The 27478-nt window shown below is 42.7% G+C and overlaps 2 protein-coding genes across 3 annotated transcripts in view; both read right to left on the bottom strand.

The window, feature by feature from the left end:
- bmper (BMP binding endothelial regulator) overlaps positions 1-19862 on the bottom strand; it is a 53046-nt gene extending 33184 nt beyond the window's left edge. The window contains exons 1-4 of the mRNA XM_039806161.1: positions 19316-19862; positions 12592-12702; positions 7677-7940; positions 6117-6710 (exon numbers count right to left, since the gene is read on the bottom strand). Coding sequence (XP_039662095.1) covers positions 6117-6222 — 106 coding nt within the window. The 5' untranslated portion in view covers positions 6223-6710; positions 7677-7940; positions 12592-12702; positions 19316-19862. The remainder of the gene's footprint in view (positions 1-6116; positions 6711-7676; positions 7941-12591; positions 12703-19315) is intronic.
- Positions 19863-23119: 3257 nt separating this feature from the next.
- Positions 23120-27478, bottom strand: part of bbs9 (Bardet-Biedl syndrome 9) — a 190189-nt gene continuing 185830 nt past the window's right edge. For both annotated transcript variants that reach the window (XM_039806472.1, XM_039806473.1), the window contains one exon: positions 23120-23796. In XM_039806472.1, coding sequence (XP_039662406.1) covers positions 23486-23796 — 311 coding nt within the window. In that variant the 3' untranslated portion in view covers positions 23120-23485. The remainder of the gene's footprint in view (positions 23797-27478) is intronic.

Below are 27478 nucleotides of genomic sequence, written 5' to 3'. Positions count from 1 at the left end.
TGCTTCAGTTCATCATGTTGTTATCATGCAGTTTCTCCATCGGGATCATTTACGGGTTATCTTATCTTACGTTTCGCAAAAAAGCTGTAAAAGCAAGAATTCAATTTGGTACTTGCAAACATAAAATGAAAGACTGAGGCTTTTTTTTTTGCAATATTTGGTCAGTCTGTTATCAGTGTACTGTGACCTCTGACTTGCTCACTGTTTGGTTTGTTGTAATGTTGATGATTTAGGTATCGACCACAATAGAAAAAGGGAGCAAAAGTGTAAGGAATGGACTAAATACTTTGTTTATCTGCTCTAAGATGCTCTAGTTAGCTTGTCCGACTAAATAGCTTTATAAGTATACTTGTGTCCGTCCATCTTTATCAAGGCCATTGATGCAACACATTATGAACTAACTACATTAGTTTCTAGGGTTACAGGTTAAGCTACACGCTGTTGCCTATAGCCTACTCGGTAAAAGTCCGTCCTCGGTGCTATCAGAATTTAAGCTAACGTTATCAGCTCTGTCCTGCTCTTTATAAGATTTGAGGAAGTTTACACTTCAGCAACTCCAATGAACGTTACCCAAGATAACGTTACGTTTTTCCTCATACTATAAGCCAAACAGGGTTGTTCAACAAAATAACTTATAATACCCAGACTAACTAGCTCGACACTGCAATACAATTCTTTATTTCACCAACTGGTGAGGATGATGCTGACTTTTTGCCTTCGACCTGTTAGCTTTAGCCTCAGTTCTTTAGCATGTTACCATGTTAGTAGCGACCAAGTGCATATTTAAGACCGCTTTTACAAGAATCTTGTTTTAAAACAAGTTAGCTGGAACGGTTCATACGTTTCTAATCAACCACTAGTTAATCTAGCTAGCTATCGTCAGGTGTCATTTCAGCTGACAAAATCAAAAGTTGCTGGCTAGAAGTGGGAAGCCTGCTTTTATCTTCCTCTGTCTTAGGCAACATCTACACAACTACGTTTTAATTCTTAAGGGGCGTTTTAAGGCTTCATTTAAGCCCAAAACTTGAGAAGTTGAACACCAGAATTTTAGTGATTAAGCAATTTCCCTGTAACCATGCGAAAAAAACATGACCTTCGTCCACACAACAGTTTTAGCTCCAGTAGCGGAACTAATCTCCATTCATATTAACACGTCTGACGCATATCACATGACCATTCACACACACACTGGGCATGTGTGTGCCGGTGTAAACAGGAAGCAGATTGTCTGATGTTACTCTGCGGTTGAAAATCATGGATGTATAAGTTAAAAATACAGAAAATACTTAATACCGACGATGAGGTGGAACTATTACCGAAAGGTATGTAAGCCGACCTAACCGATTAGACTAAGTCTACAGCAGGGGTCACCAACCTTTTCTAAACTGAGAGCTACTTCATGGGTATTGAGTCATACGAAGGGCTACCAGTTTGATACACTCTTCTGAAATAACAACTGTGCTCAGTTTGCCTTTAGTTATATATGATTATTAATGACTAATGATACTCATCTATGTGAAGACACTGATCATGTTAATGATTTCTAACAATAATTATCAACAATGACTTAACAAGGTTTGGAAACAGATAATATCAATATTCAATTTTCATTTTTAGAACAGGCCTGAGGGCTACTCATGTGGTCCTTGGGGGCTACCTGGTGCCCGCAGGTACCGCGTTGGTGACCCCTGGTCTACACTAAGCAACCCAGGAGATTTCAAACCAAAACGGGGACAGCAGTGTTTCCAAAAGTCTCTGTTTTAGGGGCTCAGAACGCCACAGTAGTGCGGACATGAGGCGATAACGTAGCAAAAGATAGGCCTATTTGTTTTTCAACCAAAATGTAGTAGTGTAGATGTAGCCTGAAATCACCGACCTGAAGTTTTGAAAATCCATAACAATTTTGATAGTAAATCTGCCACCGTTACCATTGTAAACCGCATACGAACGGAAAGCTTGACAAGCATCCCGACAGTAACGTACTGATATCTGTTTGAAGCTAAGAGTCATTCAGCTCTAAAGTTAAAGATCTGAACAAACAACAATAGGTCCTTATTGCAGCGAGTCGTGCCGTCTCTTTGAATTCAGCAGAAAAGCAGCCTGTGGATTCTGGCAGAGCAGACGAACCCTGACGACTCCACCACCACAGTAAAATTTACAACCTTTGAGTGTAATTAAACTGGCAGGGCTGTAAGTGGTGGGGGGTGAGGGCAGGGAGAGGGGTGGGGGTGTTGGGTCTCTGAGGCCTCGTCCTCAGTCTGACAAAATACCTTCCTCCTCTGTTTGTCAGCTGCTGTGTTTACCTCCTATCCATCGGATACGTCTACCTAGAGATACTAATGATACATTCAAACCTCAGCACTAAAGATTTTACTTTAACTGGGAAAAAAAAAATAGATAACCTGACTCTATTGTAAGCAAAAAGCAGTGAAAAGGTCAAAAAGAGATGGATAACACAGTTGCAGAAAGCAGTGCAGAGAGTCATTAAAAGGGCTGGAGCTAAAATACAGCAGGGGACTCAAAACTGTTAGAGGTCTCTCTTGGACTTTCAGGAGTTGCGTCCATTTTTTTACAGTTGGTAAATAAGGTCTGAGTCTCGTAAATCTCTTATGGAACTGAATGATCGAGGTTTCTAAATGTCATAAAAAAAAGTCTCTAATTAGCTTCAGATATGCATGTGCAGCACGGTTTCTGTTTCCCGCGGCACAGAAAGAATTCAGATCCTTTATGTAAGTCAAAGTAACAATACCACAAGATAAAAATACTCTATGAGAAATTACAAAATAGTCCTGCATCTGAAATGTCAAGAGTTATTAGGAAAAATGCCAAAAGTGTTATTAGGAGTAAATACACTCATAATGCAGAAAAACACGCCTGTGTGCTATTATACAGACGAAGTATTTTAAATGTGTTCTCTTGTAGGCTGTATCCTACCTCCTTTCCACCTGCTGCTGTTTCTGCTCATTGCACAATTGCTGTTGTATTTTTAATAGTGTGTAGTGTTAGTGTGTTGTATGTTTAATGTTTGATAGCATGTGGTGTCATGGTTGTGTTTTAATGTTGTAAGACGTTTGCACCAAATTGCCACCAAGGTGCACAATAAAGTCTTAATCTTAATCTAATTTATTTTCAATATAAAACTGAAAAACTAAATTGCCCCTTTGGGGACTAATAAAGTTATCTGAATCTGAAATCAATTATTATTAATGAAGTAACCAAAGTTACATTTTACTGTTCCAGCTGTTCAAAGTGGAGTTCATTTTGCTACTTTATATACTTTATATGCTGTAAAGTAAAAGCTGCAGTGGAGTGAAAAGTACAATATTAAAATCGCACAAAAAACAAATACTCAAGTACAACTACCTCAAGCTTGTACTTCTGTACATGACTAGAGTAAATGTACTTCGTGACATCCAACCACAGGGCTGTTTCAGAATAACCGGGGCGGTTTGAAAAGAAAGAAATATGTGATCTGAATAGATTCATAAAGGATTATATACATATAACAATAATTTAGATTTCCCTAGAATAATTCTTTTACCAAATGCTTATTTTGTTGTTGTTTTTTTACAATTCTGAGGGTGTCAAACATGGCAGCCAATTACTGAACAGTAATCCGGTAATTGGTGAAGTCTGGGAGGTTTTTGGTGAAACTGAAAGTAACTATTGAACATCCCTCTACATGTTTGTACACCCTGCACTAACCATACAGCCTCTTTTTCCATGTTAAATAGTTATATGTACTGTATGTATGTATGTATGTATGTACAGTATGTGCTATTTCTTTCTGTATTTGCTGTTTAAAAAACTTACTTTGAGGAACTTTTATGTAGGTTTTCCTGCTCGCCAAACAATGTCACTAGCATTCCCTGACTTCAAATGGGTCAGTGGTGAGTTTATAAAAGTATCAGAAACAAATTCAGATTCAGTAAAGTGCTATCGATCGTAGAAGAGAGAGACAGGAGAAGACAGGGATGACAGGCGGAGGTAGTTTCCATGGACCTGATTTAAAGCGGTAATGCTGTGGTTATGGACACAACCCAGAAGCCAACAGGATGACCTCTGTACCCGCTGACCGCTCCACCTGCTGCAGTGACACATTCGACCGTCCAACTATAACACCTCAGCCCGCCCAGAACCCCCTGCTCTGTGGTTCAGCAGACAATGGACAGGATGATACAGTGCATATTTGGGATGCCAGGTGGAGGAATCGGATCTGTGCTGGGATCATAATGGTCCAGCCTCCTCAGCTGATAGAGGTAGTTGGTTCTCAGAGGTTCCCCTACACTGTTTCATGTCAAACGGATACACGTGTTGGACTACAGAGACCCATCTGGTACAGGTTTCGCCCCTCATCTGATTCCCATCTCGGGAGATACCAGAGATAACAGCCAGGAGAGGGGGGGGAAACTCTTATAATCAGAAATGATTCTTATCGAGGCTATAACGGACGTGCATGTCAAACATGGCAGCCACTGAACAGCGATCCAAGTAATCCGTGAAATCTGGCAAAACTGACATCAAATACGGGGATAAAAGAAAAACTTACTTTGAGGAACTTTTATACAGGTTTTCCTTCAGGCAAACCATGTCGCTGGCCTTCCTGACTTCAAATGGGTCAACGGTGAGTTTATAAAAGTATCCGAAACAATTCAGATTCAGAATGGGGAAAGAAAGGAGAAGACATGGATGACATGCAGGCATTTCTGTTCTTTTCTGGTCATGTGGAAGTCTATATTGATGTTAAAAGCTGGAGGGAAAAGCGGGGGGAACCTCTGTTCCAAATCAGCTTCATCAAAGACTCTCCCTATGTTAATGAGATTATCATGGAATTCAACTACTGTCGTCAAGGAAACCCTCCAAATGACGCTTAGGGGAACCGAAACCAAATAAATAAGCATAATCTAATGCATTTGATCTAATTCCCGTTTCCTGACAGTGCCAGGGGAGGCAGGTCAGGGCAGTAAAAGCAGCTCGGGCCGCAGAAGTCAGTCCCTCACGCTGCTGATAAGACGGCTGCAGAGCCATCCACCTTACATTACATTCACTGCCTTTCCATTACTCTCATTTCTCAACGGCGCTGCAGGGCAAACAAACTGATATCCTATGATGCAATGCCGCTGTCAAAGGGGAGCAGCCCAGGGAGAGAGGGCCTTCAGACCCGGAGGGAGAGGCCGCTGCTCAGAAAGGGAGGACACAGAGGAGCCGCTCAATCAGAGCCGGTTAAGGAAAGTGATTTACACTTTACAGCCCTGCTTTTAACTCAAAAAGTGGGTTAATTACAACTTCTAGTGACACAAACAACAATTTGAGCAAAGATCACTTATAATTTCAGGCAGACCTTTCATCCTAAAGATCTAAATCCTTGTATAATTTCCTTCAGTTTGATAGAAATGACTTTGGATATTGACTTGTGTCACGATGATTTATGTGAGGCAGAAAACTACCTCTGCAAATAACAAGCTCTGCTGCACATAACAAGCGCTCCAGGGGTGGATTTTGGTGGTATCTGTCTCCCAGTGCAACCCACTTTCCACTGGAAGAAGAAGACCAATTACTGGCAGGGAGGTACCGAGAGGATAACCCGGGTTAAATTGTAAACCGAGTCTATTTTCATTATCAGGCGCTCATCTGAACCCCAAGACACTCGAGATTAAGAGCTTTCCAAACCCCACAAAACACAATTTACTGAGCTTTTTCTTTGCAAAATAATTTTTTTTAACCATCGTGGTGTCATAAAAAACATAAAGAGTATGCGGCGGTGCAAAAAAATATAGACGGGAAGTCGTGAAGAAAAGAGTGTTTTCTGAGAAACTAAAGTGTATTTTTTTTTTCGCATTCTGTTGATGTTTTTGCTTCCTGGTGATCATGCACCAAAGCTGGGGGTTTTATTGGCTGGTTTCATGGAGCCATCAGCTGACCACCACATTACTGCTAACCAGGAATAAAAAGCTGAGGTGACTTTGATTTCGGTGCGCTCGCCGGGCAGAGTAAAAACAGCCAGAAGGAGCACGGAGACGCGGCAGACTAAATAACCCGGGGGTTTGGGTAGATTTTTACGCACGGTGGGTGTTGTGAGGTGTTATTATGAAGCCATTTGATCCCTTTAATCTTACCTGTAATTAGTGGATAGGAGGGCCCGGGCGTTTGGAGCAGCAACAAAAAGCAGAATGAAAACCTGCAGGTGGACCAGGAGGGAGGGTTCAAGCAGCGGAGCAACATCCTCGGGGTTCTTCTCTTCACGAAAAACTGTCAGAGTTTTGGTGAAAACGGATGAATTAAATTAACAAAATCAATCCAAAAGAGAAAAAAAAAAAAAAACGTTTCTCCCACAGACGTATCGTCTTTATTCCAGCCAGGAGATAAAAGGAAGAAGAAAAAAAATAAAAAAACTCCTCAGTTTGTCAGATTGCGCTGAAATGCATAGCGACAATCAGCCAGACGCGCGGTGATTACAGCGACATTAAAATGACAAAAGACGCGCCGACGGGCAGGAGACAGCGGGGCTGCTCGTGTTGTGCGCGGAAAACAGGAGTCCATGGATGAAAACATTTAAAGATTAAAATAAATAAAATAAAAAAAATAAAAAACAGTCCCAAATCCTGCAGGTATGGGGATCCTGAGAGGAGGTTTGGGATTTGGAAAAGGATTTCTCCCCAACTCCGGCAGTCAGAAGAGTCCAAACCAAAGTGTCCGAGGTAATTTAAGCTCTGATGGAAGAAAAAAATAATAATACACACACAGCTGATTTATAACAACCGGAGAGTTTCAAAACGCTTCTCACTGCCTGCCGATAAGTCAGTGTAGGGGACGTTTTTCCAGTAGACTCGTCTCAATGTGCGCTCCGTTTGGCATATGGATGCTCGACTGTCCGGGACTGCAGCCTCTCTCTCTCTCTCTCTCTCTCTCTCTCTCTCTCTCTCTGAGCGGTGTAAAAGAGTCGACCGGCCTCTCCTCCTCCTTCTCTGCTATTAAAGCGGACCTCTGGTGTCGGAGCGCACCACACAGCCAGAAAGTCCTGCCTCCTCTGTGAAAGCCGGGACCTCCTCCTGCCTCCAGACCTTTTCAAAACCCTCTCTGGTCCTCTGTCTCCACAGGTCCTGCAGACTTCTCCCAGTCCTCCTCCTCTTGCTCCAGACATCCTTTTGTTATTCTAAGTTTTTAATAATCACTCTGCTGCTATCTGCCTGCTACTGAATACAACTGTGTGTGTGTGTGTGTGTGTGTGTGTGTGTGTGTGTGTGTGTGTGTGTGTGTGTGTGTGTGTGTTAATGAGAGAGAGATCCTGTTTCATTACCAACAAACCAGGGAGCTATGTAACATGTGCTTCATGTCTCTATGTTGTAAATGTGTTTTAGAAGAACAAGAGAAACAAAGAAGAAGGAAGAACAGATGTGTCTCCTGCAGAAGCAGACAGACATCAATTTTCTTCTAAAATGCCCAAAATGTAATACAATTTTTTTGTATTACACAGACTGTCACTGTGGCACATCCGGCAGGAGAATATAGAAATGATTACCAGAAAGAAAGAAACACTTTTTCTTTCTTTCTTCTTTGATTTTACATACACAGAAGCTTCCTTCTTTCTTTGTCTGATGTATTTCTCACTATATTTGGAAACGAGTGTAGCCAAATGTAGCACGCGTGGACACTGGTGTCGTCATTCGTTTGTATACCTTTGGTTTGGGCCGCTCAGTTCCAATGAAGAAAGATCTTAATGCTCCAGCAACTTTGTGTGACGATGCCCCCCCGTGCACAAAGCCAACTCCATGAAGAAATGGTTTCCCAATTTGGTGAGGAAGAACTTGACCGGAATCTTGACATTATCCAACGCCTTTAGGATGAATTGGATCCAGACTTTATCACCCAACATCAGTGTGGGACCTCACTAGTGATCTGGTGTTTGAATAGGATCAATATACCTGCAGCAGGCTCAACATCTGGTGAAAAAAAAACAGAAGAGTGGAAGCTATTATAGCAGCAGATTAATGAACGTGATTTTGCAATGCGATGTTCAAGTATCAGATATGGGAGTATTGTTTACGTGTCCACATACTTTGGCCATGTAGTCTACTCTGTTTATGTATACGCTTTGGCACCAACAAAGTTTTGTTGAACTGAATATACATGTGCTATTCTAGTCATCTCACTAATAACTCCCTCACCTCTGTGCAAAATAAATCAGTCCTTGAGGTTGCCAAAGTGCAGCCAAGGGCCCATTTAAGGCTCTTGAAAGGGTCAAAGGTTCCCAAACTGAGGTCTGGGGGAACCTCTAGGGGGACAGTGATGAGACTCTGACAGGACCCAAAGTCAGTCAAGAAAGAGTCAATCAACCGAGGGAAACAATTCCTCCAATAGAAGATTTCAAACGCAAATCAAAACTATGAGCAAAAAAACTAAACTATCACATATCATATTAGGCTTCTTTCGAAACGAAATCATCATCAAATGAATGTTGCTGTTTTGGATGCTACTTTCAGTTTTTGTGAAAATATCTCCTCCTTGTCAAACTCAACACACTCCTCCACCATAAAAACTCCTCTACGTTTTAGCATTATGTTCCCATAAATCTGCAGTCTGGAGTCGACATCAAAGTCTTATGTGACAGATGAGGCGGGTTGCATGACAGTGTGCGCGTTTGTGTTTGTGTGTGTGTGTTTGTGTGTGTGTGTGTGTGTAGCCTCTTTAAAGTGAAGCTCGTCAGAAGCTCAGACGGGGAGGAAAAGCGAGTCTTCAAAGAAATAATTAGGACCCACCCAACAGCTTTTAACTGAGCGTCAGCCGTTGCTCGATCTGTGCTGCTGCCAGGCACAGCCCAGGTGTGTGTGTGTGTGTCAGTCAAAAAGACAGTGAAGAGTCAAAAGGTAAATGTGTCACAGAGTGTGTATTAGTGCCATAGAGAGAAAGTTTGAGTGTTGATGACAAGAAAGGGTGTTTTAAAAAAAGCAAGCTAGTCAAAAAGAGAAACAGTTTGTTTCAATGAGGGAGAGAATGAGAGAGAGCGAGAGAGAGAGAGAGAGCGAGAGTGAGAGTGTGTGTGTGTGTGAGAAAAAAAACAAAAGTGTGTGTGAAAGATACCATTTAAATCTGTCTATAGCAATAAAGAGTGTCTGTGTGTGTTTGTGTGTGTGAGGCTGAATTTTGGTAATATTAACCACTAGATGGCAACAGAGAGAGAGAGATTGTGACCTGGTCTGACCGCAGGCGCGCACACACACACACACACACACACACACACACACAAACTTTAATGACCTCCTCACACACCATCCAGCCCTGACACACACACTTCAGAAGAGATGACGGGGAATCAGCTGCGAGTTAAGAAAGTCTGTAGATTTTACAGAATTTTCAGTTAACGTCTCATCAAGAGGAAGGAAGGAAGGAACTCCAAAGACGGTGTGCAGGGACTGAAAGAGACATGGCTGAATGGTTGAATGGGTGATAGATGACAAGAAGAATTTCAAGCCAAGATGGAGTGTAATGGGGTTAGAAAATTATGTTTACACCTTAAGCATTTTGTTATACAGTCAGTGTAACAGGCTTCATTTAAGCCCCAAAGTTTAATAGTTTAACACCAGAATTGGAGTGATTTAGCAATATTCCTGTAACCAGTCGAAAAACACAATCTCCGGCCACACAAGAGTCTTGGCTCCAGCAGCGGAACTAATTTCCGTCCATATTAACACGTCTGACAGCACATATCACATGACCATTCACACACACCGAGCTGCGATTGAAAGTCATGGCTGTTTAAGTTAAGAAATAAAGAAAATACTCTGGAGAAAGAACAACAATGGCGAAAAGTAAGACCATGGATTAATTAGCGTGGACCGACGACAAGGCGGAGCTGTTACTGAAAAGGTATGTAAGCGACCTAACCGACTACTGACGTGCGTCGTCGTTTCCAAAAGGTCTCCGTTTGTGCCCGTCCAGACTACAAAGCAACCCCGGAGTTTTCAAACCGAAACGGGGGCAGCACCGCTTCAAAATGTCTCCGTTTTATGGGCTCGAAAACGCCGGAGTAGTGTGGACTTAAAGGCGTAAACGTAGCGAAAAGATATTTGTTTTTAAACCAAAACGTAGTAGTGTAGATGTAGCCAAAAGCACCACAGTAAGCACCAGGCAGTTTAATCTAACCGTATTTTCCTCCTGTAGAAATGTTCTTTGCTGGATAGTGTTTTTAGAATGACTAATGTACTCATAGTCCCCCCCCCACCCCACACCATTACGTCAACACATAAACTACAAAAGAGCAAATGTCAAGCAGCTAAGAAGATAAAAGAAAAAGGTTGTTTTAAAGGAAGATGCTGGTCTGTAGGGAGTGGATCTGAAACAAGCAGGAGAAGGAGAAGCGGTTACTCTTTACCTGAAAGTAATCTACATGAGAGTGACATGACACTGTCATGAACGTGTCATAAACAAGTCATAAACATTTATGACATAACGCTTGTTTTAGTAAGGGTCATTCGGTTGTTAAGTTATGGTTATGGTTAGGGTTCATGACAGTGTCATGTCACTCTTATGTAGATACCTCTTAAGTAAAGTGTTAGCGGAGAAGCTGCTGCAGGACTGACCAGGAGAGATCAATGTCCTCAGTGGAGGATATACTGATATTGCACTATTCCTTCCCTCTCTTCAATTGTTATTGGATATTTCTTGAAAATGTGTACATTCTATTGTATTGTTATACTGTATACTTAACAGTTTGTTTTTTAAATATATATTTCTTAATGTCCTTTCAGTTTTTTTTTAATATATATTTCTTACTGTCCTTTCTGTTTTTATTCTTTATATGTTAAGCGAGTGCTGTACGGGGCGACTTCTAGCTCACTCCATGGAGGCTGAGGTCCTTTGCAGCGGCCCAGGTTCGAGTCCGGCCTGCGGCCCTTTGCTGCGTGTCATCCCCCCATCTCTCTCCCACCTTTCCTGTCTATCCACTGTCACTATCAAATAAAAGGGAAAAGCCCCCCAAAAAAATATCTTAAAAAAAATAAATAAATAAGTGAGTGTTGTACTTTGAGAGTGAAGAGTCAAATTGCTTGATTGTTTACCCAAACCTGGCCAATAAAGCTGATTCTGATATTGATTCTGATGTTCTCAGATGGTCTGAGCGTCCCCCTGCCTTCAGACTAGCTGCAGACGGGAGACGGGACACCCGGTGGCCCTGAGGTTAAAGCCCCCTGCAGCCGGCAGGTCTGGCTCTGAGAGGCTATGGGGGGGGGAGGGTGGGGGGGGGGTTAGAGAGACCCAGCTGTCTGAGTCAGGCCACACCAACACTTATAGCCCGTTTCCACTGCAAGAACCTCTTCCAGGATCCCAGGAACTCTTTTCAGAAATTCTAAAACTGTCCCTGTGTTTCGAACAGCGGTTTACATTTGGCACCTTTGCAATAGTTCCTGCCCCCCCCCCCCCCCCCCCAAAAAAAGGGAGCACTTTCTGATGGCCCAGGGACAGAGTCACTGAATGGTCAAACACCAGCTTTCTCTGCTACAATTTAGGTACAGCTTTAGCATGATTCATCGTTTAATATCCTAATCAAGATCACAAAGTTCCTAAAGATGACTGAATGTGTGTATAAAATAGTAAACAAAACATCTGATGTAAGGATGCTACCATAACAAGACAAATTCTCGGGTTTGAGCTAGAGCTCGGAAATATGGCCTATATATTACATTTTCCAGTATTGACATATAGCACAATTTGGTAAATGTGTGTGAAATGGTATATAAAGAAACTACACAATAAAAACGCTAATTGTGGCATGTAATTGTCAGTATTGTACATCCCTGTAAGGACATGAACTGCAGATATTTTAGAGGTTTATGGAGCTTTGTTACAAACGATTTATGTACTTTTTACAACGAACAAACGCCCTGGAAACACACGAGTCAAACGTTGAGGGCCTGATGATGTGTATATTTTCAGGATGTAAAGGAGTGAAGTGTTTGTGTGAAATGTCTCTTTCAGAGGGAGGAGACGCGTTTGTTAGAGAACAGCAGAAATGGTGTGGGAGGTCTGGGATCTATCACGCTCCATACTCTCCTGGTTTTACGAGCTTCTCACGGGGAAGTCCGGCTACGAGTTAATCTCTTGGCGCGTATCGCTGTTGTCGAACACGTACTGTATCAGCACAACGTCTGAATTTTCAGAAAGGAATGCTTTTTTTGCAGGTTTCAAGGGCCCCAAGGGTCATGAAACTCACTCAGCACATAATTGATTTTGTAAACGAAAAACAGTCCAATTGCAGTGGTGAGGGGGGTTTTCCCCTCCATGATTGCAGCAGAGTTCAGTTTCAGCTCTTTACCTGCTCCTCTGGACCACAGAACCTGCACACACAAACACACACACACACACACACACACACACACACACCCACCCACCCACCCACCCACACACACACACACACACACACACACACACACACACACACACACACACACACACACACACACACACACACACACACACACACACACACACACACACACACACAGCAGACATCCTCCTCCTGCAGGCAGAAACACAACAGACATGGGAAATGTGGCTGTTTTAAAAGGTCAAAGAGAAAAGATGCTCAACTCAACTCACCTGCTTTAATGTGGAATTTGACACTGGAGTATCTGAAGTGTCAGCGAAGTGAAATGACTTCTACAGTGGGTACAAATCCTCTTGCTGGACGGCACGGGATGAAAGATTGAACTGGTTTTGTCCAGGGATGTGGAAGGGCGGGGGTGGGGAGGATGTGCCCGAGACATAGAATCCAACAATCACAAAACAATATTTATTGTTAGATCATAAAATATTATTTACTTGTGTTATTCGGGTCATTTTACTTTCTTTTATGGCTAATTCATTAAAGCAAGACACTACAGGTCAACAGGGTAAACAAAAATAACTAAAATATATCACCATATAGCCTGACCTTCCTCCACAGCGCTGCGGAGGAGGGTCTGGCTAGTCCACACAGCACTCCGGGATGGGAGAAAAACGTGCTCTGGTTTATTGGCATTTCTTTACAACCAATCACAATGGTCATGGGCGGCGCTAAGCGGCGGACACAATGAAAGAAAATGACAACACAAAGAAAGCGGAAGGTGACGGACATCCGGCCTCAAAAAGGAACATCCGGGGCGGCCTCTAGCTCACCCAGCGAGAGCGTTGGCCCCATGTAGGCCGAGTCCTGCAGCGGCCCGGGTTCGAGTCCGACCTGCTGCCCTTTGCTGCGTGTCAACGCCCATCTCTCTCTCCCTTTCATATCTAGCCACTTTTAAATAAAGGGAAAAGCCCCAAAAAAAATTATCTTAAAAAAAAAGGAACATCCGGCGGAATTTCCAGCGACACCTAAACAATCCCGGAAATGAAAGGTCGTCGACATAGACTAATCACCATATAACCTCCCTAGTTGATTACTCACATCAAGACTATTTTTTTTGAAACTGTATGTTTAAATATGCAGCTATTTGCATACATTTCCAAAACAGGAATCAGAACATTGGATAAAGCCATGCAGGTTCAGAATTCTTGTTTAATTTAGTTGACATTTAGATTAGAGTCAATGGTTTTGATAGAGAGAATTATGGATATCCCTAAAATTTTTCAGGTATAAAATGTTGTATAAATCAGGCTATAAATGATTTAGGAACAAAACCCTCTATAACAACCTTCAGAATATAGATAGTAATCAAAATGGAAAGTTTGGTGTATGTGCGTACTACTGAAGTGGAGATTTCGGGCTCAGAGTCTGATAAAAAAACATATCTTGAGATAAAGACCTTTACATTTTTGTGATAAATGTCCCCATTAACAGAATTAAAATGTATGAATATGAATGTTAACAGTGGAGGAGAAAATAATATATTTATTTAATATATATAATATTTTCTCAAAGTGACGTTAACAACCTTTTCTTCCACGTGGAAGAAAAGGTTGTTAACGTCACTTTGAGGAGACAAAAACATGACGTAGCCGCGTAACCAAGGGAGACAACATATCATTTCTGGAAATTTTCCCCTGGGATCAAAATAAAAACATGGGATCAGTGTTGTTCACACAAAAAAGAAATCCGATCCACTTAAGTTCCCCGTGGCGGAGGTGAAACGTTGCTGACGCGTCAAATCTGCAGCGAGAGTAAAATGATGCGGCAATTATCTGATCCAGTTTGTTTACGCCTAAAACCCCGGGAGACAGAAATAAACTCCGAAATAAAACCCACACTGAGCCGGCTGCTACTCGACGTCTAAATCCAAACTCCACTTTTATTACACTCTGTCGAAAAAAAATGACAAACTGCTGCGGCCCCGGTAACACTTTGATTGTTTAAGTATTGTTGTTTGATGTTTTTACCAGTTGGGTGTGTGCAGCCATGTTTAGCGGTTCCTCACTTCAGAGCTGCTTTACTGGGCTGAGGCGAGAATGAGGGAAGAAGTTACTGAATAGGGAGAATCTGGGAAAGTGTTTGAAGTCACAAATACAAAACGCAAACCAAAGGAGCAAAGGAGGAAGACAAGAAGTCAAGCTCTGGAAGAAAGACTGAGACTGAGAGGGACAAAAGAAAGAGAGGAAAGAGAAGAGAAAAAGAGAGAAGAAGGGTGCGCAAGAACTAGTTTTGTGAGGATCAAAAAGTGACCCCAGCTCTGTGTCACTTCCCCGTTGCAGTTCAAATGCCCAGACAGACTTTTAAGAGCAAAGCATCTTCAAGCAATCTGTTCTTCAGCAGACACGTTTACTGCTCTGTTAAGAGCTACTTCATTTCTGTTTATTATGTAACCGTTATTTCATCAGGTAATCTCATCGGAGATCAGGATCGACCTGAGAACAGCAGAAGAAGTAGGTACGCAGAGAAAACCCTCAACGAACACACACACAAGCACATTCAAGAAACAATCCGACATCTCTACAACAAGTCCACAATTAACAGTTTAAATTCAGCCAAAGGGATGAGACACATCGGTTTGTTCGTTGTCCCACAAGCTGTGCACGCTTATTCTCCTTATCCTCACTTTTCACTCCCACTTCTGTGTGCTGGACAATCGTTTGGATCGGGATCTTCAGCCTCTCCTCGTCTCTGCTCCCTTCTGAATGAATGGTGTGTGTGAGGTGTTTCCTCCTGTGTGTTTGTGTAGTCTGTCCTCTTTCATGCCCCCCACCCCACCCACCACTGGGCTGGATACATGAAACTGAATTGACCGCACATGACTGACACTCATTTGTGCATCATTACCATGATTTTCATGAAATTCGGTGGGAAGGGTGTAGCACAGGCCAAGGAAGAACCCATTCAATTTTGAAGCGGATACAGAAATTATTTTTCACTTTCAACAACATTGCGCGTTAGGGAAATTGCGCTGCCTTCACGTGGATTTGGAATAATCTAAAAGATGAGGTCCCGACTGAGAAAATTTACACGAACACCCGCTCAAGTCAGATGGTTAACACTACGAGATAGGGCATGCCTTGGCGGAGGTCTACGCTCTCCGAGTGCCCTTCTATTTCATGTCATAATTTAATATGTAACATATATAACTACTACTTGTTTTATTTACAGTATAAAGCATTTGGTCCTATCTTTATCTCTTAGCTGTGTGACTGGAACACTGTGTTTTAGCAAAGGGAAAACCACGGCATCCAAAAACGGAGGTTGCATAACACAAAGTTTGTGTTAGACTAATCAGAGATGTCTATTATTCTAACATTTTCAAAACTAAATTTCAACATGTTTGTGGCGCTTGAATGTAGAGACTTTTTACACGATTTTGAAAATATGGCCAAAGAAATTAAAGTTGGAATCAAGTCCCACGGTTCCAGGAAGGAAAAGTCCCCGTGGGTGGGGAAGGGTGGAGTATTAAAATATGAAAGAAAACAACAAAGAGAGGCTGATCATTTAGTGAGCGTTGATAGATGGAAAGATGGAGAGATCGGAAGAGAGAGATTGCGAAAGAGTTATTGGAATAGCAATGAGGGAAAAGAGGTTTGAAGTGAATTAGGAGAGCTAAAAAAAAAAAGAGACGAGAGAAAGAAAATGGAGTGGGTGATGGAGACAAGATTTTAAAGCTTTGGAGAGAGACAGGAAAGAGTACGAAGAGAAGGAAGTGACCAAAAAAGATGGAGAGAAAAGGTGCGTTGACAGAAAGATGGTTGACAAGATGTATAGAGATGAAGGGAGCGATAACAAAGAGGGGATAAATAGACATGAAGTATGATGGCGAGGGGGGATAGAAACAGAAATGAGCTAAAAGAATGAAATGAAAATAATTGAGCGATGGAAAAAGAGAAACAGAGAAACCGAGAGAAGAGTGTTTTTGCGGGTTGCTGTAACTTTATCTGCAGCGCTCCTACATGTACACACTGGGAGAGCTGCTGCCAGATTAAACAGCAGCAGCTCTGCTTTAGCCCCCGTTACCCAGTCTGCCGCTGACCTCCCCTCCACCCCCCCGAAAAAGTAAAAAATAAAGAAATAAAACAATCACTTCAAAAGCCGTCAGACCGAGTCCTGTTCATCAACTTGACAAGTGTTTGGTTCCTTTCTACACTTTGTCCGCAACTCTCTGGGGTGAAATGTAAGAATCGTGCTGTGTTTGAGAAACCGTGGAAAGTCGGAAAAATTCTGAAATATGCCATTCCAAGGTTTTTGTGCAATGTCAAGCCAACATGATGACTTAATACACATTGTGTGATGCACTTTAAAACACTCCTGTCCATTGTTTTTTATGCAAGCCCGTATACCGGTAGCCTGACGTGGTCATACCATTGACATATATATAATGGACCAATAGGCCCCGTTGCTCTGGACGGAGACCAGTGAAGGCTATTAGAAGCACTTTTCCGGTGATCTCTTGCTTTACAGCGCAGCCTCCAACTGACAGAGACAACGTAGATGTGACGTGAGCAACCTGTCTGAAAGTGTGAAGTCTTCTGGTAGCTGTGCCGAGAGAAATCTCAATCATTCCCAATCTTACAGAGACGGAGAGCATAGGTATATGTAAGGAGATAACATAGGCACAGGCTAATTACTGATCACTAACATGCTAGTTAACATTAGTAATTAAACCTAAACAGCTCATGTAAGTCGAAACTGCCTGTGAGCTTCTCCTGCACTATACGGTAATTCCTCTACTGTGCGACAGTAAGTCTTGTGGTTATGAAACAATCGTTAGCCTATTTTTACAAAAACGTCTACTATGGAGCCATAACGTGAGGTACAAGGTAATGGAGCCTTTTATACATTGTTGTGTTTCTTTAGAAATAAACAATGGACAAAAGTCAAGTGACGTAAAAAGAAAATGGCGGTCAGTGGAATGCTAACAGGAGGTGATACCTTTGTAGCAACAAAATGGCGCCATCGAAGGTTCGAGTTCTGAAGCGAAGCTTACCCCCTTGGGTCATACTCCGATTCTAGTCAGAATATGAGTCTGCTCCATTGGGCTGTGATTATGGGGCGGGTTTCAACCGAACCAGGAAAGAATATGCCTCTGCACTCAATTGGATAGACCTACAACCAATCAGAGCAACGGAGTATGTGATGTATGTCTTCTTAGCGACCATCAGGGCCAGCTGATAAATTTAACTTTTGCCAAATCCCATAGGAAGGACGCCAAAAACATCTTTCCGATCGACAAATGCCTTGATCGCGGTTCTCTGTTCCTCTTTTAAAATGAATGCGCCGTTGATATCTTCTATAACAGACGTGATGGCGGAATCTACACCTCTCAATTCTCCAGCGGCAGTTACAGTTACTGTTAATCATCTGTCCATCGTCGTATAAAGCCCGCCCTGACAATTTGATTGGTCCGAACAGCTCTGGTTCGAGCATAGTTGTTCCACAACGGCTCAAGTCCAGACCAAACTTCTCAAATGTTGTGGGCGGGGCTAAATTTGGCTGGCATTCAGGCTAGTATACCGGTGACTGTTTGGTACACGTCTGATTGTCTGGATACGCCACTGCCTTATTTTACGTCATCAACTCTGCAGAAAAGTTGAAAAGTACCAATATTACCCATTTTACACACCACATCAGCACATATTGTTATTTGTAACTTGACTACCACTTCAGTCTGTATGTGTTGGCCTTTGGGCTGTAAACAAACTGCATTACATCCAGTATTCTTGTAATTCATTACACTGTATCAGCCTGGTGTCGTTTTGAGGCGATTTGATAAAGGTAAAGATAGTACGACCGTTCATAACTCTAATGCTGTAGTTAAGCACTGGCTGGCTAAGCATTCATTCACAAACACTGCGTCGGTCGTCACTCATCAGGCAGTCCGGTAAAAACGCAGGTCTTTCCGTTTGTTTTGCAAAAAGTCAAGACCAATTTTAAGATTTGGCGAAAAGCAATCCGACATCACTTTGCGGTGGACAATCATGTAACCGGAGATCAGACTCATCTGTCCTTATCGCGGCATGCGAGTCCCCGTTAACTTTACTGTAAACAGGAAACATCCCTGGCTATTGCTGCTATAAAAATGATCCAATTATATGTAATTCTTTTAACTTAGGCTAAAAGCGTTTATAACCAACACATTATCACTCCCAACTCGTCAAATACTGACGCTTGTTCAGGACCCCTTGGCATCACTTTTTAACTCTTTGGGTAATCCGTTGGCGGTGTTTTTCAACGCGCTTGGTCAGGTCTTGTAATACATCCGTGGTCAGGACCCCTTGGCGCCAGTTTTTGACGCTCTGGGGCGGCCCCTTGGCATCACTTTACGTCATGTCCTGTGTCACTTCTCATGTTTTTGTGAAAAAACGTAGTTTAAAGACCAGACATACTAATATTGGAGATTCCTGCTGGGGAAATGAGTCCCCACAGCATTCCGGGATGGGAGAAAAACATGCTCTGGTTTACTGGCATTTCTTTAAACCAATCACAATTGTCTTGGGCGGCGCTAAGCGGATGGAGCCACGGTGCCTCTGCAAAACAGCCTCGGGAAGGAACTTGTTTTGGTGGAACATGTGTACGTTCAAAAGTTGTTTTAGTCGTGCGAGAGAAAACTCAGATTGGACAGATAGTCTAGCTAGCTGTCTGGATTTACCCTGCAGAGATCTGAGGAGCAGGTAACCATAGTCCTCATGAATCCACCAGAGTTTAAAATTACAACACAAAGAAAGCGGAAGGTGACGGACATCCGGCCTAAATTAGTGAAATCCGGCGGAATTTCGGTCAGCAACTGAGCAATCCCGCAAATGAAAGGTCGTGGATATAGACTAATCTTGTAGCGATGTGAGCAATGTGAAATCAATGGTAAGACATCACTTTACAGGTTCAGAATATACCACCACAGCAGAAACTTTGTCACAACTATGATCTACTTACAGCTTCAGTACCGCTGCAGAGGAAAGACGACCCAGCGCAGAACTCTGAGGGAGAAATTAATGTTAAGAGTTCATTTACATCAAGTAAACTTTAAATTGGAAGGAGCTTTCAACGGGCAAATGACGACTACTGGTAACAATCTGCAGGTTATTTATCCTGCGGCTGTTGGAATAATATATAAATAACAATCAAACCAGAGAATAATTCAGGAGAAAATGGCATCACTCAACCAGATCATTCACATCCACACATGTAGAAAAAAGACAGACATACAATCAAATTATCCAAATAACTGTTAACAAATAAACAAAATGACAATAAAGAACTAATTGAAGGCTTTGCTTACATACTTAGTAGATTCATTTTATTACTAAATATTTCATTAATAAGGTTGATTTCATTCTCAGACCCCTTGGTTGTGGATCTTCTTCAGGCTGCATGTTAACGTTAAAGGAACACGCCGACTTTGTCTTATTCCCCGTATCCCCCAGAGTTAGATAAGTCCATACATACCCTTCTCATCTCCATGCGTGTTGTAACTCTGTCTGATGCACCCACCGCTAGCCTAGCTTAGCACAGATCCTGGAGGTAACCGGCTCCATCTAGCCTACTGCTCCCAATAAGTGACGAAATAACGCCAACATTTTCCTATTCCTAAGTCCCAATAAGTCGGCGTGTTCCTTTAAGTGCAGAACATCTCCTTTTGGAATGATTTGTGGCTATAAAAGCAGACTCAGAACAGGAGCCTGGTACATCTGAACAGCTAATACAACAATGCAAAAACCTACTACTCTATTATAAATATTCAATATATTCTGAAACAGTAACATGTAGTACCTTGTGTCCAATGGGAACCTCTGTAACATCACAGACGTTTCTATCTAACCTCCTTGGCGAGGATGAGTTTATCTTCGTTTATTAGCTAAAAGTTCAAATATTTATAATTGAAAAACACAAAAAAAAAAAAAAAATACATGACCCATGACCAGTGCTTCAGTCAGCTGAATATTTGTTTCCCAGTGGAAAGAAGGCCTGAGGCTAAACACACAGACATTGTGCAGACTCGTAGCTGCTGGGACGGTCGTTTGTTAAGCTGGCACAGCATCTATGGCTGAAGTCAATAAGCTTCAAGTCTGGCAGAAATACAGCTCAAAGCTCCTACGTTACGTGAGTGTATGTGTGTCCAATGCCTTACATTTCTGCAATGAAAAAAGAAAAACTTGTAGCTTGTAATTCAACAGGGTCAAGTCTGTAAAACCGAGGACGAACGCTTCATTTTGATCCAATTTTGATGGATCCAGACAGATTCACATCCCCGACTGTTTCATTTTAAAGCTCCCGATTCATTTTCAAGTTTATTTTTAAGTTTTTCTAACATCCAGCATTCAAACTATGCTGTTAATCTGATCAGACAAGACAGTAATACACATTTTAAACTGCAAGACTTCTTTCTTCTTTCCTCCAACAAGTAAAAACCCTTTGAAGATAACCAATTAAACAATTCTGTCTTGTTTTTTCATCAATATTCTTTATACCTTATCAATCAATATTCTTTATACCAATCTCTCTTCTCTCTACTGGTATCGAACCATGCAGAGAGTTTTGATTTCGATTAGCACAGGTTTTATAAGATGTGTCTCTTAGATTTCTGCATCCACCCCAAATGCAACATGACATCATGACTTTGCGTAAACATACACGCCACTTTCCTAAAGACAAATGCCGTGTTATCTGTACGCATTTTGAGCTATTCACATGTATGTCTACGCTGTATACAGCGGATGTAAACATACACACCAACGTCACATGCGTGTAAAAAAAAAAATAGGTTGGGTTTAGGAAAAGAACATTGGGGAAGGCTTTAGTAAAATGACAAAAACACGACGGTGACCAACGTCACACGCTTAAGAAAATAATAAACGGTTGGGATTAGGGAAGAAACATTGGAGAAGGGTTAAAAAAAAAAAGAGAAAAAAAAAGAAAAACGGTTGAAAAACGCCACGATCCCGGCTCTCCTATGTGACTGTTCTGTGTTTTAACCATCTGCCACCCCAACCCTCCTCGCTCTGCGGACTTACGTCCTTTCATACTACTCGCTACGGTGATGTAGGTCAACGGCGGCCGAACGGCGTTGATAAACAGGCTAAAAAGCGATTATGCGTCCTGATAACATGCCAAAGCGGCATATGAATTGGCGTGTCATACATACGCCACTTCATGAGATCATTCTGCCCAATGGTACAACACAGTTACAGTTGAACTCAGTAGCAGCTCGTCTTTCCAAAAACTTAAATTGGATAATCCACAGAACAGAGTTTTAACTGGAACTGCGTTCTACAGTAAAAGATCGTTGGTGACACGTCTGTTTCTGGAAAGACATGACGCTGTTGAACTCTTTAAATTACAAATGTTCAGTGTTGTCAACTCCACAAACCAAAGTCGATTCACCTGAGTTGTATTGGAGAGGATGCAGAAACCTCAGCGATGGATCTCTCAAAACAAAGCTGGGTCTTTTTTGTTAGACATTTTAGACGATACAATACTAATATCAAAACTCATGAAACAGGTTTGTTTTTTTTGTCCTTAAACCCTTTCGAAATCTTTCTCACCTTCTTCGCAAATTTGAAATGTTGTCAAATTAAGATCAGTAAATAACTGACATAAAGGACTAGTTGTCATGTGATGCCAACTTTTCGAAAGATAGTTTTCAATAATTGATACTTTACTCAGAACATGCACAAACCAAACACCATCTGTCTGCATGGCTTGATACCACTAAAAATAAGAAAATATGTTGCTTTGCTTCAATTTGAGTGAACTGATATTTTAACTTTTGTTTAAACTATTACTAACTTATTTGGTACCAAATAAATACCCTGTTCACCTACAGTAAACCTATGTTTGTTTGCTGCTGGAAAAGGAAAAAAAAAAAGAGTTTGCTGTTCTTCCTCTGGCACTAGTAATGGTCATCCTACGCTACCACATCCGACTGGCTCGTAGGTCACTTGTTAAATATGCTGCTGATGTTACAGAGGACACAAGTGCCTTGGAGTGTATTTAATATCTAGCCTCCCCTTCGTGATGTCCTTGAAGATGAGCAGAAAACGCCTTGGGTGTTAAACTGGCCCTGCAGGCTCTTCTCCGCTTCTGATTGCCACACTGCTTTTTCCAGAAAACGCCCTGTTGGTTTCCACCGTACAAAAACAGTCTCAGGTTCGACCCCGCAGCACCGAGTATGCGTCCATCAGCAGCCTGCGTGTCCTTGAGTGTCCCAGATTTAAAAAAACTTAACTGACTGGAAGAGGTCAGAGGGGGTGGTGGTGGCGGCGGCGGTGGTGGCGGCTGTAGGATGTGGCCTTGATTTACCCGGAAGCAGCGGGGCTGCTGGACGCGGCGGGCCATTTATTCTTAGCGGCGAGGCGGGGGAGGCTCTGGCGAGCCCTGGTGCCACCGGTGGGGGCGAGAGGGCGGGTCTGACGTCACGTCCAGAAGTCTGCGTGGGCTGAGAGGGATGGTTTGGGGTCTGACTGGGATTAGGGAGGCGCAGGGCTGTGGGTTCAACTGCTGCTGAGGCTAGACGACGAAGGCGTGGAGGAGGATGGAGTAGGAAGGAGAGAGTCAGCAAAATGTCTGAGCAGAGGAGGAGGAGGAGTTTAGCCTTCGTCCTCGCTCTCCTCAGGCTCAGACCTCACCACAGTTGCCCAGCGCGCACACACACCAAAACTAGTGGATGTGGTGTGTGGTTCAGCAGCAGCAGCCCAGAGACACAGAAAGTGTGTGTGTGTGTGTGTGTGTGTGTGTGTGTGTGTGTGTGTGTGTGTGTGTGTGTGTGTGTGTGTGGTGTGTGTGTGTGTGCGCGTGTGTGTATCAGCTATTACTGGACGATGTAAATATGCATCTGAGAGGATTGCTTTGCTACTGGCGTATATGTAGCTTGACGGAGAATATTTACATGTATTAGGACTGCATAAGTGAATGTGTGCGTGTGTTTGTGTGTCGAGTTCTGTGACCTTCTGTTTACATGTTCACTGTATATCCATGTATGTATGTTTATATGTGTGAGCCCCTGGTGTGTGTATATGTGCCTGATGTTTAGACGTGTGTACATGTATCTTGTGTTTATGTATGTCGTGTGTATGCATATCATGCGAGTTTATCGCATTGCTCTCGTCAGCCCTCTCCAGCCTCTGGCTCCTTCTTCTTCTCTTTCACTTTTACAGATGATTTCCTGGAGACTTTCTTGTCCGCTGACTCCTTCCCTTCCTTGTCTTTGTCCTTCTCCTTCTTCTCCTTGGACGACTCCTTCTTCTCCTTGGAGGAGGACGATTCCTTCTTGGACTCCTTCTTCGCCTCCTCCTTAGGCTCTTTGCTGGAATCCTTCTTCGACTCCTTCTTCTCCTTGGATGACTCCTTCTTCTCCTTTTTGGCCTCCTTGACGGGCTCCTCTGCACCTCCCGCTTCTTCTTTCACGTTGTCTTTATCTGAATGAGAAAAGAGAAGAAAAAAAGAGATCATTAATACACACACCTCTACATACGTCTAAATATCTTCTTCCTACTATTTCAACGACAAAATTACATGACATCCATCGTATGCTGTGGAAGTATATATCACAAAAGACAATTGTTTTATCAACCTATATTAATGTTGATTCTGTCTAACAACTGAACCGTAAAATTGTGATTGCATTAGCCTTAGAGCGCAGCCTCCTGGGAGTGACTTAACTAATATGTAGTAAACCAGGATCCCATTTTATACCCTTCGGTTGTCTGTCTTGCTTGGTGTGGATGAAGTCTCCCAAAGACCGACTGCACTGACAGGGGGCTGTGCTCAAAGTGTTAATGAGACCCATGTTGTTTTAACAAAGTACAACCTCAGATGGGTCGTCACATTGTGAGTCAGTTCATCCGGAGTGAGAATGAGGATTAACTGACGTTTGAACAGTCAGCTGTGTGTTTTTGTTCTTAGACACGCTGATGCAAACACAGTACAGCCCTCAGGAGTCTTTAGCATCAAGACAAATTGCGCGACAACAGCACCTGTTGCATGACAAAGGACCCCCACTTAACCAAAGTACCCCCCCCCACCCCAACCCATACCCTGTCAAACACACACACACACACACACACACACACACACACACACACACACACACACACACACACACACACACACACACACACACACACACACACACACACACACACACTCTGCAGCCCCGCCTCCTCCAGATTGGACTGGCTCTCTGATAAGATGATAACGGGACTGTTGTCTGCTAACAATGAGACGCACTTCTTATCTCTATGAGAACGAAGAGGGTTTAGAGACAGGAGACTACAGCCTGGTATCTCCCTCTGTGTGTGTGTGTGAGACTGTAGCTTAACAACGGCCTATAATGTGTCTGTGTGTGCATGAATCTGTCTTTGCACGTACGTGGAGACTAGCGACTGCTCTGTAAAGCTCTAGAGACATCTAATCAGACGGCTCATCGTGTAGGGCTTTAGGAGGGAGGGAGGGAGGAAGCGAGAGAGAGAGAGAGAGAGAGAGAGAGAGAGAGAGACTGGGGTTGAGTGTGTGTTATGTGTTGTGTGTGTGGAAGGCAAACGGTTGCCTTAAACGGTCCTAAAATATGGAACTCACTGAAAAGGGCTGGGGATGTTGTTTTTAAAAATAAGTTTTGACATGTTTGTCACCACTGATGAAGAGACATTTAGAGTTTGTTTTGAAGGTTTGACTTGTCACGTGACTAAACAAACTGACTAACTAAAAATTGTTGAGATGAATCTATAACAATTTTTAGAGAGGATTTTTACATGTGGCCTGGTCTAAAAACAAATACAGACAGAGAAAGGTGTTAAACATCTCTAATTTCACGCCCTCTGTTTCTAATTATGATTCTACTCACACAGAAATGGAAAGTGAAAAGAACAAAACTAAAAAACATGGAGGATGATTATACATCAACTGATATGTACAAGTTACATTTGAGATGTGCAGCTATTAGTTGAATAGCTGCTAAATGAGGAGGCTCATTAAATATATTGTGTTTTCCCGCCTACAGGCACTTGTCTGCCCACCCGACCACAGGCAAATAACTCCAAATAATCACACACCTCAAAACTGTAACAGTAAACACAGGCAGGAGTTAATACAAGAATAAGGGACATACAACACACAGACTACTGCTCTGTCTCCAGGACACACAAGAACACACATTTGCATGCTACAACACAACAAATCTGCTCAGACAGAACAAGTGAGAACAAACCGATTTGCAAGCACAAACACACAAACAGGCGGCCGCAAATTGTGTGAAAAGCTGTTGAAGTGAAAATGTACGCATTGACATGCAAACGCTCTCTCTCAGTGGCCTCAGAACTTTTACAGTCAGACATGAAAGAAACGCTGGCTGAGGGTGTGTCTGTATCTACGCAGTAAAAAAACATGAGCACAAAAAAGCCACAAAAGTGTGTGTCTGTGTATAAAAACTGATACGTACATGTGTCTGTGTCTTCATGGGAGTGAATCAGTGCTCTTTATGTGTGTGTTAGTGACCATGTCATTGAGTGTGTGGGTTAATCCTGTAGCGACAGTCTGATCCAGATTGTCTGGCCAACACTACACTACACACACACACACACACAACACACACACACACACACACACACACACAAACCCCTCTCTCTTCACATCACTCCTCAGCAGCTGAGCCAACAGATACCAGGAGACTGTGTGTGTGTGTGTGTGTGTGTGTGTGTGTGTGTGTGTGTGTGTGTGTGTGTGTGTGTGTGTGTGTGTGTGTGTGTGTGTCTGTGTGTGTGTGTATGCGTGCATATCTGTATATTTGTGTGTGTTGATAATGTCATTGATAAAAAAACAACAACTGCAAAGCAGGAGTTACAATCACGCAAGTTCACGCAATTCCTGTAAATATTCTTGTATACTTAATTATGTGTTGTGGTGTCTAACTTGCTCCTGTTTTTCTTTACTTTTTCATATATATGTGGAAAATAACATGACAGATTGTACACGTGTGGCTGTCAATCATTGAGAGACACTCTCACACCTGTGCACACAGAATGGGCGCAGCATTATCTATTTCAGATCAATGTTCTAAGAATTGTTTTAAATAATCTTGACAAAGGTCCAGAAGGGCCGAAACGTTAGTATGATCAATAAATTGTGATGCTGAGCAAAAGCAGCGTGCGGGATCTTCTTCCCTGTACCCAAGTGATGTTCGCCAACGCACCAGCATCTGAGATAGTTGGATGTGCGAATTCCTCCTTCAAGTTGCGTTCAGACGGGGAAACAGCGATCCGGCGATTTGCGGCAGGGTTGTGCGGTGGAGGGAGTGTCAATGAAACGGCCCACTTGTGTGACGTCCTGTCGTGTTCTTTAACCCCCCCCCCCAATGTAGCACAAGTCGACTTTATATTTCACAACTACTGTTTTCCGTCAGATCGTTTATAGATCTTGACGTTTCCGACCGCACTCGAAGGCAGCTTCATTTCACGGAGAAAGAGAAAAAAACGAGAGACGAGCAAGACTGATGGACTGTGCTTTGTTGTTTGGCAAACATTTAGCGGTTACACAAACTCCTGGGCAGTTCAGTGCTTGCGTTTCGTGTTTTAAAACTTTCTTGTGGCAGCGATAGAGGCAGTGATGTTTCCTGTTTCCTGTACGGGACTCTCACACTGCCTCAAAACACAGCGACAAGTCTGATCGGGGCTTACGTGACTGGCCACCGCAGCTTGACGTGGGGTTGCGTTTCTCCAAAAGTTGAGTCGGTCTCAACTTTTCGTCACAGGCCCGCTGCGTTTATTTGGCGCGGCACCCCCAGCCGCAGCCTAAACGCACTATCCCCATTCAAAATGAATGGAAAGACCTGCGTTTTTGCCGCGCCGTTTGGTGGCCGATGAAGCTGTGTGAATGCCCACTAAAAAACTGAAAATGCTGATTATAGAAGCGCAGATTCTTCCGTTTTAGGGCTCTCTGTCTCACTCTATCGATCACTTTATTCTAGTTCTTCATTCTGTATTGTGGTTGAATTGCTATGTTTTATTATGTGCTTTGTCAGTGCTTTTGTAGTCCGGTTGAGTTTAGTGTCACAGAGTTGTAGTTTTCATGCCTAATGCTCCTATAAAAACATAATGACCAGATTTG

Source organism: Perca fluviatilis, chromosome 7 (assembly GCF_010015445.1).
Source record: "Perca fluviatilis chromosome 7, GENO_Pfluv_1.0, whole genome shotgun sequence".
NCBI lineage: Eukaryota > Metazoa > Chordata > Actinopteri > Perciformes > Percidae > Perca > Perca fluviatilis.
This window is presented reverse-complemented; position numbering and strand designations above follow the sequence as displayed.